The 15,683-nt window shown below is 39.1% G+C and overlaps 1 protein-coding gene across 7 annotated transcripts in view; it reads left to right on the top strand.

Moving 5' to 3' along the window:
- VPS13B (vacuolar protein sorting 13 homolog B (yeast)) overlaps window positions 1-15,683 on the top strand; it is an 805,833-nt gene that overhangs the window by 686,446 nt on the left and 103,704 nt on the right. For all 7 annotated transcript variants that reach the window (XM_010863525.1, XM_010863528.1, XM_010863522.1 and 4 more), the window contains exon 40: window positions 6,312-6,508. In XM_010863525.1, coding sequence (XP_010861827.1) covers window positions 6,312-6,508 — 197 coding nt within the window. The remainder of the gene's footprint in view (window positions 1-6,311; window positions 6,509-15,683) is intronic.

The following is a 15,683-nucleotide window of genomic DNA, read 5'->3' as shown; positions in this document are numbered from 1 at the left end:
TGGAATCAAGATTGCTGACAGAAATATCAATAACCTCAGATATGCAGATGACACCACCCTTATGGCAGAAAGTGAAGAGGAACTAAAGAGAATCTTGATGAAAGTGAAAGAGGAGAGTGAAAAAGTTGTCTAAAAGCTCAACATTCAGAAAACGAAGATCATGGCATCTGGTCCCATCACTTCATGGCAAATAAATGGAGAAACAGTGGAAACAGTGGCAGACTAATTTGGGGGCCTCCAAAATCACTGCTTTTGAACTGTGGTGTTGGAGAAGACTCTTGAGAGTCCCTTGGACTGCAAGGAGATCCAACCAGTCCATTCTAAAGGAGATCAGTCCTGAGTATTCATTGGAAGGACTGATGTAAAAGCTGAAACTCCAATACTTTGGCCACCTGATGCAAAGAGCTAACTCATTTGAAAAAACCCTGATGCTATGAAAGATTGAAGGCAAGACGATAAGAGGAGCATAGAGGATGAGATCGTTGGATGGCATCACCGCCTCAGTGAACATGAGTTTGGGTAAACTCCAGGAGTTGGTGATAGACAGGGAGGCCTGACGTGCTGCAATCCATGGGGTCGCAAAGAGTCAGACATGACTGAGCTGCTGAACTGAACTGACTGTCTGGAGACTGATTTGTATCCCTTTTTTCCTGCTCTTCCCAAACCACCTCCTTCCTCTGCTTCCCAGACTTTTCCATTGAGCCCTTTGGAACACTTGCTCAATGACTAGTGAACTTTCATAAACCTCGGCCTCATCTTCAAGAATTTCCTCTCCTCCTTCTTTAATGAAATTCTGCTGTCCTCTGGGACTCTGTACACCACTGTAACCCCCTGATGTGTAAGCGGTTTATTCTCCCACATCACTTTTGCCTCGGGCTCAGGAGATAAAGTGATCTGCTGTTCACCTGTGCCACATGCCTGCACTCTTCTCCCCTCCTGTAAAAACCTCCTTGGATACTTGTGGCACCAAATTGTATCCTCCTCACCCCTCTCTGTTGTAGCCACCTGCTAACTATTTGGTCATTCTCCCTCATCCTCAGAAGTCTTCAGCCTGTGGTGTCTGGCCTTTTTCTTCACAGCTGTCAGCATCCATGTAAAAGACCCAGCCAGACCCCAGCTTGAGCTCCTCACTCTAGTGCTCTCCTCTTCTGCTCCATCTAAGTACTCACTCCCACACACCAGCCCTGGAACTTGTCAACATCCCAAACTGCCCCTCCTCCTAAATCATTCATTCCAGCATCCTAATCTTACTAGCAATCTTTCCGTCTCTCCAGTCTGCTCGCTTGGCAAACCCCACTACCATCATTCATTAAACTTTAATGTATAGAAACTTAACAGTCTCTGCTTTCTCGCTATCCATCAGCTTGCTCTGTTCTCACATCTCTTTCTAAACAGTTTATATTCTTAATTCATCATTTAAAACACCTTCTTGAGAATAAGTACTATAAGCTTCTTTGCTGTCTTTCCATTGCATTCTCTTGATGAAAGGTTAAGGCTGGTTGAATCTACAGCTATGTATCAACATAGTTAACTCCCTCTCCTTCATTCTAGAAGAGCCAACTCCGTACTCAGGATTTCCACTTAGATGGCTCATTGGTGCCTCCAACTCAGCTTGTCCAAAAATGAACTTAGGTTCTCCCCTCCTCCACCCAATACGTACCACAAACCTACTCCCCAACAGGATACATCAGTCTTACTTATACCAGTAAATGACATCAGCACCCATACAGCTGCTTGGTCCAGAAACCTGGGAGTCATCCTTAACTCTTCCCTCTCCAGTATCTAATCAGTCAGCAAGTTTTTATGTCTCAAGAATCTCCCACATACACCAACCATACCATAAGCCTTCTAGTTTGTAGCATAGACCACTGTCCTAACCTCTTATTATCTGTTCATGTTCTTGCTTACCTCATTCTCTTCTAACACATTCTCTACACAGTATCCAGAAGCTTTTAAAAATATAAATTTGACTTTAAGCATTGTTCCTTCAAAGTTACCTCATAGGCATTAAGATAAAGTCCAGAATCCTTATCATGGACTAAAATAATTTTGTTTTTATTACTTACTTTTCACCAATGCGGGAACTAAGACTTGGAGTCATTAAATAAGGTGCTCAAGGTCTCAGAGTGGTGATTAAGGGTTGTGGCCAGAATTTTATCCAATGAAATACCAAGATTTTTTTCTTTTTATGATGAAGAAGTTTTAAAAATGACGATTATATTTATATGGTTTATAAATTTGTGGCTCAATATGTATTTTAGTAGACAGTTGACTAAAATTACCTTTAAAATGTTTAATTGTACAGAGTATTGTTGTCAGCTTTTCTTTTGAGGTTTTCAAGACAAAATGTTCTTAAAATGGTGGAAAGGATTCATATATGACTTTTGTAAATGTATTTATAGACACACAATTTTAAATATTTTCAACAGAGTTTCATTTGGAAGTTTCATTTATTAATACCCCTTTATTAACCAAGGAAAATCCTGACGAACACACAACACATATTTTAGGATGTGTGTCTATAGAAGTTCTCTACTGTTTTCTAATTTTGAGAGTAGCCTGGAATGTTGCGATTGAAGTATATAACCACAGAGCCAGCCTCACACAAAATTGTGAACAAAATAAAATTTTTCTTTGGCTTTCTTCCAAATCTCTCTTTGTGAACTTTCGCAGTTTCTCTTTCCCCAAGCCCCAGTGTGGTGCAGCTCCCTTTCGTTCCCCTTGAACTACCTGATGGCTTCCCACGGTGGGTGCCGGCTGGGTTTGCCTTTTATTATGGATCTATTCCAACTCCCTCCTGTACATCAAAACTTAGTAGTGCTTTTCTCTTGATGTCTCACTCTGCTTTGCAGTGCAACAGCCAATTCTCATAAGCTATTATGCGTTAATTTTAATGGGGAACTTCTGGAGACAATACCAGAAACAAGTCTTTTCTCCATCCCATTTGTATATAACCTTACTATCAAGAAGATGATTTTTGAACTTTACGTTCTGTTACTTTACTACTAATAAAAAACAATAAGTATGTTAAATGTTTTTTCTAAACTCATTTGCCCTCTCCCAGGAGATTCTTATGTGTCTCACCTCACTTCCCACATCTTATCCATAACTGATAAAGGACTGACTTACTGGCAGTCTAGAAAGGGGTTCAGCAAGGAGATATTCCTTTATCTCTCAAATAATAGCCATCATTCAGGAACACATCTTAATAGATATGCAGCAGAAAACCATATTGAACTATGATTACAAGCTTCCTGAACATCCAGATTCAAGGTTTATTCTTTCCACAAGTCCAACCCATTGTTGAGAAATCTAACAAGCAGGACTCTTATTCACAACCTACCTGATTCTTTTAACAATGCCCAAGCTTCTAAGTTTTGATGTATAGGAGAGAGTTGGAATAGATCCATAAAAAAGAAGTGTTCTTTGCGCATGAGAAGGATAAATACTTAGTAACTAACATTTCTTAAGCTTTTATTGTGTGCTATTAAATAGAATGTTTGTCTCTTTTAATCCTCACAACAATTCATGAGCCAGTTCTGTTATTATCCTCTTTTTAGGGATACGAGTACTGATGTTAGGAAAATTAATTAGCCCAATAACCCATAGCTAATGGAGCTAGGAATTGAATCCCATTAGATGTAACTCCAAAGTTTGTGCTTTAATCTTCTATACTTCTCTGTGGGGAATTTTTAGTGTGCCAGAGATGGACTAAATCACTCAGAATGTGTTTATTCGTTCGTTCATTCATGAATTATTCATTCATTTATTCAGCAGCATTTTTTGAACATTCACTGTATACAGTTTTCCAGGTGCTGTGAAAATCTAAAGCTTAGCCAAATGGAAATCATTCCCTCAAAGAATGTGTCTATCAGGGAAAATGTCATGTATAGAAATAACTGTAACATGAGGTGTATAGTGATAAGAGCTATGAAACAGATTCCCATTTTAAAAAACTATTGGAATTCAGAAAAGGGAAAGCATTTCTCCATCTGGGAGGTGAAAAGGCTCAAAGAAAGGTGGTATTTCATTTGGACCCTGATAAATGGGAAAGATTTAAACATTAGACAATGAGAAACCAAAGATGCTATAGATATTTCAGACTGAGAGACAATATAGGAACAAAGACCCAGCAAGAAGAAAGTTAGAAAAATATGTGTGTCTTGGAAAGCAAGAAGGAGAATTTCAAGAAATGGTGACTGAAAGTAGAATTTATTGATATGTCACTTGTCCTTATCACCAACCAAAATATGCTGCATTTCATCACTCTGTTAGCCTCTTAGACATATCCATTTTGTGCCCCTTTCTTCCATTTAGCTCCTCTCCATACATGGATGCTCAAGTCACTGTTTAAGGAAAAGAAACTATTATAGATGACAGTAGAATTTATTCCCAAAGATTAAGAATTGCTTTATTTAAGAAAGAAAGATTAAGGAGAAGTCTATTCATTCAGAAAGCATCTACTAAATATACTGTTATGTCCCCCAAACTCTTAGATGCTAATACGTTTTAAAAGAAAAAGCAATTTTTGCTTCAAGGATCACAGGGTCAGCTAAAGGAGACACACACGAATAAGGAATTGCAAAGTATAATGACCTCTGTGGTAGAAGAGTGTGGTAGATATGGAAGTGACACAAGAAAGGTAGAGATCAGCTCTGAGAATGGTCATAATTAGGAAATTCCTTGTTCGTTTTAATGGTTGTACAGATTCCATTCTATAGACCTACATGTTATATTTAATCTCATATTGGCAGATATTTTAATGTTTCCACTTTCTTATTCATATAGTACTGAAGTAAATCCACACACATACACACATCCTTGCATTGGAATATCTGTAAGACAAATCCTTAGATGTGTCCTTCCAAGCGTTTAATATATATTGCCAAATTATTTTCCAAAGATACTAGGTAGAAATGCTTTTTTTTCCTACACCTATACAGAAATTAGAACTGTCTTTTCAAACTGCCACGTTAATAAATAAAAATATTACATTATTGCTTTAATTTGAATTTCTATAAGTATTAATGAAGTTGAGTATCTTTTTATGTTTACTGACTGGTTATATCTTTTCTTCTGTGGATTAATTACTGTCCACATCTGGGATTTTACCTTATCCAGACTAATAGCCTGTTAATGTTTTATGAATGCTTACAGAAGATATTAGACTTTGGTCAGAAACAAAGAATATCATTGCTTATGGCACAGCAGACAGCATGAACATCATCTTTGTATTGGTTCCTCTTGCCCCCATGTCCCACAGGGGCCATGCAGAAAGGCCCCCAGGGTTTTCTCAGCATGCAGTAGATAAATGGCACAGCATGGAACGTGGACCTTGTCAAATCCACCCATTTTAGAGCAAGTCTGCTCTTTGTCCTGGAAAGAAACTTTACCTCATCGCTCAAGGATGCTTTCTGCAAACACAACCTGAGAAACGGCCCCAGTTAATAGCTTTCAGGGCCTTGCATCCTTTGCATACCTGGCAGGAATATGCAGGGACATTCAGGGCCTCTTCCAACAACTGCCTTTGCTTACTTTTCTATATGCTTACTTATCACTTTCTCATTGATTTATAAGAGTTCTCTGCTATCACAACAGGGACCCTAGATCTGTCATTAAATATTACCTGTTTTTATCCTAGTTTGCTTTTTATTAATTTTGATGTTACCGGTTGTGAGGTTTGTTTGTCTTACCATCCTTGGGTTTCATGCCACACACAGAAAAGTTTACCCTATTATGATATAAATATTAACTGATTTTTTTCCCTTATGCTCTCAGTTTTTAGCCTTTAAAGTCTTAACATTTTGATCCTTTTGGAACTTACTTTGATATAGGAATCATGTAGGGACTCACTTTGTTTTACCAGGCTAACCAGTCCTTGCAACCTCATTTTCGGTCTCTCCCCTACTTGTTTGAAATAGTACCTTCATTATATACTAAAATTTATCTGTACTTATATTTTATTATTCTTGTTTCTATTCTTCTATTTGTATGTTGCTACTCCAACCTTATCTTTAGCTTTAGTAAGTATAGCTTTGTAACACATTTAACATCTGGTAGAATTAATTCCCCATTCTTTCTCCTTTATTTAAAAACTTTGACTGTTTTCACATATTATTATTGAATGGGCCTTTTAAAATAAAGTAGGTAAACAGGATGAATATAACTGAAAAGAAATCCTAAATTACTGTCCTTTTTACTTATTTCCCCTTTTAAATTGTAACTTTTATGAAGATTTGATTTGCATGTCAACAAATACAAAAGCATAGTTTCTCTTTGCAACTTCTAAAATCTTCTTTCTTTTAATATAGATTCCTTGTAGTTTGGAATACTGGGATGAACTCCAGAAGGTTTTTGTTGCATTTCGAGAATTTAGTCTGTCTGAAAGCAAAGTTTGTGAACTGCAATTGCCAGATATCAATCTTGTGAACGACCAGAAGAAACTGGTATCCTCGGATCTTTGGAGAATTGTCTTGAACAGCAGCCAAAATGGAGCTGATGACCAAAGGTAACTCTGAAAAAAGTGAAAAATGAAATAGTGGTGTTGTACTAGGAAATCATAGTCAAATCATCTTGTCTGGTGGCCCCTCATTTAGCTGTATCTCAGCTCTCTAGCAGCTGCATCTGTCGGAACTATGCATGAGAACCAGGAAGCGAAGTAGAAGCTGATGTTTCAAAGTCTGTGTATTAAAATTCCTGTTTTACTGTGAGCTCTCTCAGAGTGCTTATTCCTTAGATATAAAAGGAAAAGAGAGCAAAAGGCAAACTACAAAGATCCAGTTATCCTGAACTAAAAACTGTAGACGAAAAGAGCCATACACACTTCAGTAGACTCTTAATGACAGTCATCAGTATATGTAAATGGTTAACCATGGGGCATTAAAAGAGAGTTTAAGTAAATAATTGTCTCCTTTTGAAAAGATAAATTTTGGAAATATTTCCTTCTTACATGGTTTTAAAAGAAAAAAAACCTTTAAAAGACAGACCTCCAGACATTAGGAAAACTTGGCTAACCAAAATAATTTATACTCAAAGGATTTCAGATGGCCAGAGCTTTATGCAGCTCTTGAATCTATCTGTCTGTAATGTATCTTGAAAGCTGTAGACTTCAGGTATTCTGAATCATGTCCCTAGAACTTCCCATTCCACACCTCCTGCAGGATATCTGGTTAGTGACAAAACAGAGACAAATTGTTCCCACTTTCAGTGTTTGCTTGCTTAATACATCCACTAAATTAGAGAAAAAATGGCTTCAGCAATGTGTTCTTCAGCGCTCCTTCTAGATTACATATCTGTTGTATCTTTCTGTTATGCTCTCATAATGACAAGAAAAAGACACTGAATCACCATAAGTGGAACAGTTTCTTGGGTCATGTGGTATGTGTGCTGTGGACCCATATTGATGTTGCTGCCCATCGCTTTCAATGTCCTACCTTTGAATTCTCCTGACAGATTCGCTTTAGCATCATCTTATTCCTTATATATAATCCCTCCCTCCCTTTCTTTCCCAAGCACCATTTTGACACTAACAGAGAGAAAAAAAATCCACTATTCCAACACCTTGCAGCTGAACTGTTTTCTCTTTTTTTTTACCTTTATTTTTGCCATCATTGTATGCCTTTACAGGGTGATAATCATAGCATACCATTTTGTATTCTGATTCCTATTTTATATTATAGATAGTTGTAAATACTTTCTCTTTTGTAATTAGTAATAATATGTGTTCCTTGAAGAACATTTGGGAAATAAAGAAAATAATACCATTACCCATCATATTCACACAATACAAACCTCTGTTCGCATTTTAGTCTGTAGCCTCACAGTCTTTTTTTCATTAATTACTTTGTTTGCTTAATAATAATATGTCTTATACTTTACATACTCTATTTCTAGGTCATTTGGGCTCTTTAAAAATAATTACCTTCCTAGTATATTACCTACTAAAGTACGACTGGTGAAAATATGTTAGAGGAGTGGGGTGTTGATTTTACATGTATGAAATGCAGCTGTGAAAAGAACACCCGTCCTGTGAGGAGTTAGCAGGTGGATAGAAAGATTGCCTCTTCTAAGCATAAATTACCTAGTTAGAAACCAGGAAATCTCAGAAAACAGAGCTATCGGTAATGAAATTGATTTAAAAACAAACCACTGTTTTATTATTAGCATCAAGTTACACATCATTTCTTGATTCTAATAATGAAAGAATACATTTTCATCAATTGAACAGGTTAAGTCCTTTGAATCTGAAACATTCATAAAAATCTAGCAGTGCAGAAATGTGGAATCTTTAGGGAATGGAAATTTATGCAGTCAAATTTAGACAATTTTTCACCAGACTTTTGACATTGTAATCACAGGTCTTTTGTCCTCACCTGGGATTTTTCATCTTGCCTAATATTTCATAATTGATCTTGCTTTAAATTGCTTGACATAAATTTTTCAGGTAGAAATTTATATTAGTGAAATTAAATTTAAAGAGCTGGTTTAAAAGTCAACATAATAAAACACCAACATTAAGACATTTTTCAAAAAGGACAGTAAATAAATTTCATCCAGTTTCTTGAAGGAAAACATCAGTGCTTTGGTAATATTCAACATTTTATGTAGAGATAAAACTGCTATAATTAGATCCAATATATTCTGTCATGAGAGATCTAAAACTGAGCGAAAACCTGACACTTTCATGATTAGAATTTGTCTTATCTTAAGTAATATTTATGGTTTGAGATGGATATGCATCAGACCATTGTACATTACTAGAAGAAAGTTCATAAAAATAAGTTCCATGAAGCTTAATCTAAAAAAAAAAAAGGCATCCTGCCCACAATTGTCAAAAAGTGTGGCAGTGTAGGACACTTGGTGATAGCGGCATCCCCGTGTGTGTAAATAGAAGCGCTGTTTATTGGAGAATTCCAAGTCAGGAGACCTGGGTTTACGTCCTGGCTCCATCCCCAACTAGCTCTTTGGCCTCAAGAACCTGATTTGTGAGCTGAACGCTTAGGAAGGGGTAGGAGCTAACCAGTCTGAAGGGTGACAGGTAGCCTTCAGTACTTAGGACTGAAGGAAAAAGATTCAGTCTCTTAAACCTTGGTCTGTGTATCCCATACAGGCATATACTCTTTAATTTGGTCCCCATGTATTTGTAATACTTATTTTCTACTGTCTTTAATTAATGGTTTGCTTGGTCATATGAAAATGAATATTGGGTAATGGTCAGTCTTAGTTTCCACAATAGTACTGACCTTTATGAGACTTCTATTTGTGGTGCACTGGACTGAAACAGCAGATACAGTCTTTAAGGCCTGACCTGGAGGATACCTGGTAGTTCAGATGGTAAAGAATCTTCCTGCTATGCAGGGTTCGATTCCTGGGTTGGGAAGATCCCCTGGAGGAGGGCGTGGAAACCCACTCCAGTATTCTTGCCTGTGAAATCCTACGGACAGAGGAGCCTGGCAGACTACAGTCCTTGCAGTCACAAAGAGTCCTTGCAGACACAACTGAGCAACTAACACTTTCAGGATAGCCATTTTAGCTATTTATTTTGAATCTCATCATGTATATATTTGCCCATCCCCATTACCCACTGCTGAAGTTTAAATAAACCCCTTTTACTAGTCAGGTCCTGACAAGAAACAGCCAGCACACTCAAACAGATTACTTGAGGAGAGTTTAATGTAAAGACTGTTTCCAAAGTGTTGGCAAGGTTAAAGGATAGGACAGTAACCTGAGGCTAGAAACCATGAGGAACCATCCCATTCTTAGTCCTGGAAGAGCCAGATGATCCAGCCATTACTGAAACTAACCCAGAACACGTGATTGTAGCTGTTTTTGTAGCAGCAATGTGAGGAAATGTGACTAAGAAGGAGCCAGGGGAATGGAGGCCGTCCCCCTAGTCTCTTCCCATCTTCTGATCTCCTGTGGGCACCTTCCACTGGCTGAACCATCCAACCCTTTGTCCAGGAAGATTCCACACACTGCAAAGCAACTAAGCCTGTGTACAACTACCGAGCCCACATGTTGCAACCACTGAAAGCCATGCGCCTAGAGCTTGCGCTCTGCAATAAGAGAAGTCACCACAGTAAGAAGCCCGTGCACTGGAGCTAGAGAGCAGCCCCCACTCGCCCCAACTAGAGAAAGCCTGTGCACACCTACGAAGACCCAGTACAACCAAAATTAATACAATAAATAATTTTTTAAAAATCTTTAAAAAAAAAAAAAAGACACACTGAGAACAAAGTGGCTCGTTGATACAGTCAGGGGCAGAGAATAGGACAGGGAAGGGTAGAAAGTGGATTTCGAGAGCAAACAGGATGGCCAGCGAGCACATGCTGTGTTTGGAATTTATGGTTTCTTACCCAGTGATGGACCTGGGAGGAAAGATGAGAAATGAGCTGGTGGACCCAGGTCTCAGGCTTTGGACTATTCTGCTAGGTTCTCTGAGTTCGGTATCAACCAGATGTCTTCGGATGGACCAAAACAACTTTGTGCTTGGTTTCACCCTCCTACTTTCACCCCACATGGCTAACTCTGGAAGTATATGACTACATAAAAGATAAGTTTCAGGCAGTTGTTGTGTTACACAACAATAACTGTGAAGATCTAGGTATATATACCCAGTTAATTTTATAACAAGGTGTTTGATGATAATGCTAAACTCTGTACCAAACCACTTTTCCTGCCTCCAGGAAACCTGTATGGAGGTCAAGAAGCAACAGTTAGATCTGAATATGGAACAACAGGTTCAGTTAGATCTGAATTTGGAACAACTGGTTCCAAATAGGAAAAGGAGTACGTCAAGGCTGTATATTGTCACCCTGCTTATTTAACTTATATGCAGAGTACATCACATGAAATACCAGACTGGAATCAATCACAAGCTGGAATCAAGATTGCTGGAAGAAATATCAGTAACCTCAGATATGCAGATGATACCACCCTATGGCAGAAAGCGAAGATGAACTAAAGAGCCCCTTGATGAAAATGAAAGAGAAGAGTGAAAAAGCTGGCTTAAAACTCAACATTCAGAAAACTAAATCATGGCATCCAGTCCCATCACTTCATGGCATATAGATGGATAAATAATGGAGATAGTGAAAGACTTTATTTTCTTGGGCTCCAAAATCACTGCAGATGGTGACTGCAGCCATGAAATTAAAAGACACTTGCTTCTTAAAAGAAAAGCTATGCCAAACCTAAACAGCATACTAAAAAGCAGAGACATTACTTTGCTGACAGAGGTCCCTACAGTTATAGCTTTGGTTTTCCCAGTAGTCATGTAGGGATGTGAGACTTGGACCATAAAGAAGACTGAGCGCCAAAGAATTGATGCTTTCGAACTGTGGTACTGGAGGAGACTCTTGAGAGTCCCTTGGACAGCAAGGAGATCAAAGCAGTCAATCCTAAAGGAAATCAACCTTGAATATTTATTGGAAGGACTGATGCTGAAGTTGAAGCTCCAATACTTTGGCCACCTGATACAAAGAGCCAACTTACTGGAAAAGACCCTGATGCTGAGGAAAGATAGAAGGCAGGAGGAGAAGGGGATGACAGAGGAGATGATCGGATGGCATCACCGACTCAATGGATATGAGTTTGAGCAAGCTCTGGGAGACGGTGAATGACAGGGAAGCCCGGCATGCTGCAGTCCATGGGGTCGCAAAGAGTCAGACACAACTGAGTGAGTGAACAACAACAAAACTCTGTTCACCTGTACCAAGTCTTTGGTGTTTTTCTCCATATTACATGGTCACTTTCTCACAATGTTAAAACATGTGAGAGTAGATTGCTAACAAGAACTGTTTGTCTCCACCCCAAAAATGCAGATTCATAGAGGAAGGCATCCTGGAAAGAGAAGTGGCTTAAAGAGTCTATCTTCATGCAATGAACATCAAAACTCTGTTGAGTTTTTAGAGTACAAATAATAATAGTATTTTTCTCCCACTCCCTGAAGATCCTATAAAAGATGTCACTGTCCGCTCATACTCAATGTACTTTGAGACAGTGGTCCATAACTTTGTGTGTGTGTGTGAGAGAGAGATGCTCTTCATTTCCTCAGCCTTCTTTCTTACATGTAAAGGTAGTCCAGGAGTCAGAGAAAGAACGTTGTGATGGCAAAGTCCCTGGATCATTTCCTTTCTTCTCGCTGTTGGACTTTCCACCAGAAGATCACTGGGACCACTAGATAACCATTCCCCTCCATTTGGCTGCTTAGAGTTGTACTTTTAGATGTATCTAAATTTGCTGGGTGGAGAAGGAAATGGCAGCCCACTCCGGTATTCTTGCCTGGAGAATCCTATGGACAGAGGAGCCTGGCAGGCTACAGCCCATAGGGTTGCAAAGAGTCAGTCACAACTGAGTGTCTGTGCATAAATTTCCTGGGTACCATTTTTTTAACCTTTTGACTTTCATAAACCATTCAGACAATAATCTTGGTCGGAAGTGCTTTGCCACTTATTTCTGCTCCCACAATGATGTAATCCAGGATATCCAGAAAGTTCTTTCCTAGGACTAAATGTGAGATTTTGTCTTCTGCCCCTTGGGTAAGGAATGCTTGTATTCTTCCCCAATTATCTTTTTGAATCCTTTTACTGTTTCCCTTTAGTTGGTAATGAAACTCAATGTAACAACTCCTTACCCCTCCCCCAGGGAGTTGGACTTTGCCAGGCAGTCCTTCTTCCCATCTTTTTAAAACTACATATGTAGTTTTAATCCATTAGTGGGTCATGGAATCAACATAGCAGGTTGCAGGTGAAATTTTTTAACCATTTCTTAAAAATTGAAGTATAGTTAATTCATAGTGTTGTATCAGTTTCAGATATATAGCAAAATGCTTGAGATATATTCTTTTTCAGATTCTTTTCCATCATAGTTGGTAACAAGCTATTGATTAGTTCTCTGTGCTGTACAGTAGGTCCTTGTTTATCTATTTTATATATAGTAGTTTGTATCAGCTAATCCCAAACTCCTAATTTATCCCTTTCTCATGACATTCCCCCCACTATCTCCTTTGGTGACCCTAAGTTTGTTTTCTATTTCTGTGAGTCTGTTTCTGTTTTGTAAGTTAAATTCATTTGTATCACTTTTTTAGATTCCACATATAAGCAATATCATACAGTATTTTTCTGACTTCTTTCACTTAATATGATAATCTCTAGCTCCATCCATGTTGTATAGAATCTCAGTTTGGGAAGATGAAAAAATTCTGAAGATGGATGCTGTTGATAATTGCACAGCAATGTGAACATACTTAATGCCACTGAACTGTAAACTGTTAAATGGTTAAAACAGTGAAATTCACTTTATGTACATTTTACCACAACTTAAAAAAATCAGAGAGTATCATATTTGGAGTAATCCCCCCTCCCATTTTATGTGTGCACTAGGTTACAGCAGAAGTGTATTTCTTATTTTGGGTCTGAATTAAGACATTTTCCCCCAGGAAGACAGTTCTAAGGAGTAGAGAGAACACGGTGTGGCAGGCGCACACGTTGTCCCGTCCTCTCTCATCCACTCAGCGCTCTTCCAGAATGGACAGGGCAGTGTTTTGCAGTAGGCAAGAGAGAGTTTAGGTGAACCAGTGTCGAGAATAGTGCTGCGCTGGGATGAATGACAGCATGATATTACGAGTTCTCTCGAGAAGGGGTAGGCTACCCACTCCAGTATTCTTGGGCTTCCCTCATGGCTCAGCTGTAGAGAATCCGCCTGCAATGTGGGAGACCTGGGTTCGATCCCTGGGTTGGTAAGATCTCCTGGAGAAGGGAACAGCTACCCACTCTAGTATATAGTCCATGGGGTCATAAAGAGTTGGACAGGACTGAGTGACTTTCACTTTCACTTGGGAACTGAGGGTAATCACTAACAATTAACATTAAACTAAGTAGACAGTATGGTACCCTATTTGCCAATCAGGAAAAGGGGGATAGGTTTTTTTTCCTATTATGGATTGATAGACCATATGCCAAGCAATTTGTATGTAGTACTTCCTTTAATACTCAAAAAGCAAGTCCAGTTACTATACTCACTTTACAGATAAGAAAACTGAGATTTAGCAAGGTGAAATGATTTGCCCACGATTACAATATAAGTGGTGGGGCTTCCCTGGTGACTCAGATGGTAAAGAATCTGCCTGCAATGTGGGAGACCCAGGTTCAATCCCTGGTTGGGAAGATCCCCTGGAGAAAGGAATGACAACCCGCTCCAGTATTCTTGCATGGAGAATTACATGGACAGAAGAGCCTGGTGAACTACAGCCCATGGGGTCACAAAGACTCCTGCACAACTGAGCAGCCAACACTTTCACTTTCACAATTTAAGTGGTAGCAGTTCAAGCATTTTCATCTAGGTGTTCTTACATCAGTCTCTGCTTAATCTCTGTGCTGTATGATAAAACTCTTATTACCACAGAGGGATCCAGAGAAAAGCTCAAGGCTTTTCCAGTCAAGTCAGATCATTGTTGGATACCTGCAGAGCTATTGTTGATGGATACCTGGAGTGACATCCAGGAGTGAATTTTTAAGGATTATGCTTGGGTCCCTGCAGTGCCTATGGATCAATCAAGATTCAGACTTACTAAAACACTCCTTGTTTAAAGGAATTGATTCCTGTCCATGGATCACCTGCTGCTGCTAACTCGCTTCAGCGACCCCATAGACGGCAGCCCACCAGGCTCCCCCGTCTCTGGGATTCTCCAGGCAAGAACACTGGAGTGAGTTGCCATTTCCTTCTCCAATGCATGAAAGTGAAAAGTGAAAGTGAAGTCGCTCAGTCGTTTCCGACTCCTAGCGACCCCATGGACTGCAGCCTACCAGGCCCCTCCGTCAATGGGATTTTCCAGGCAAGAGTACTGGAGTGGGGTGCCATTGCCTTCTCCTAGGACAGCCTATAAGTTTCTTTGGCTAAAATGAAGGTATGGATATGTAAAATTCCTGCCATACTTTCTACTTTTTAGAATATTTCTTCTGTTTTAAAAATTAGAATTTCCGTTAGGAACTAATTGATTATTTGAACTATTAAATCTTGAGTTCTGTGTATTACTATTTGAGAGGTTTTGCTCCTTGGAGCCATTTTTGCTTTTCTATTTCTAATTATTACACATCTCATAAGTTATGTTTTACCTTTTGATATCTGGATCAGATCAAACTCCATCATAATTAAGGAAATGAAGCTGCTATAAATGTCCCTAGCACCGTCACTGTTCTCATCTTTGACTGTTTAGCTTTATTATACATAGATATTTTTAATCCTTATGTAAGAGGTAACCATACAGATGCTACTTTTATAGTGTATGTGTGTTCATGAGTGCTAAGTCGCTTCAGTCATGTCTGATTCTGTGTGACCCTATGAACTGCAGCCCACCAGGCTCCTTTGTCCATGGGGATTCTCCAGGCAAGAATACTGGAGTGGGTTGCCATTTCCTTCTCCAAGGGATCTTCCTGACCCTGGATTTCCAGGGGATCTGCCTGACCCTGACCCAGGATCAAACCCGCATCTCTTATGTCTCTTGCATTGTCAGGCATGTTCTTTACCACTAGCGCCACCTGGGAAGCCATTTATAGTGTATTCAGTTCAGTTCAGTTCAGTTGCTCAGTCGTGTCCAACTCTTTGCGACCCCATGAATCACAGCACACCAGGCCTCCCTGTCCATCACCAACTCCCGGAGTTCATTCAAACTCATGTCCATTGAG

The sequence above is a fragment of the Bison bison genome, unplaced genomic scaffold (assembly GCF_000754665.1).
Source record: "Bison bison bison isolate TAMUID 2011002044 unplaced genomic scaffold, Bison_UMD1.0 scf7180017864491, whole genome shotgun sequence".
NCBI lineage: Eukaryota > Metazoa > Chordata > Mammalia > Artiodactyla > Bovidae > Bison > Bison bison.
Note: the sequence above shows the minus strand (reverse complement) of the source record. Positions and strands in the feature narration are given on the sequence as shown.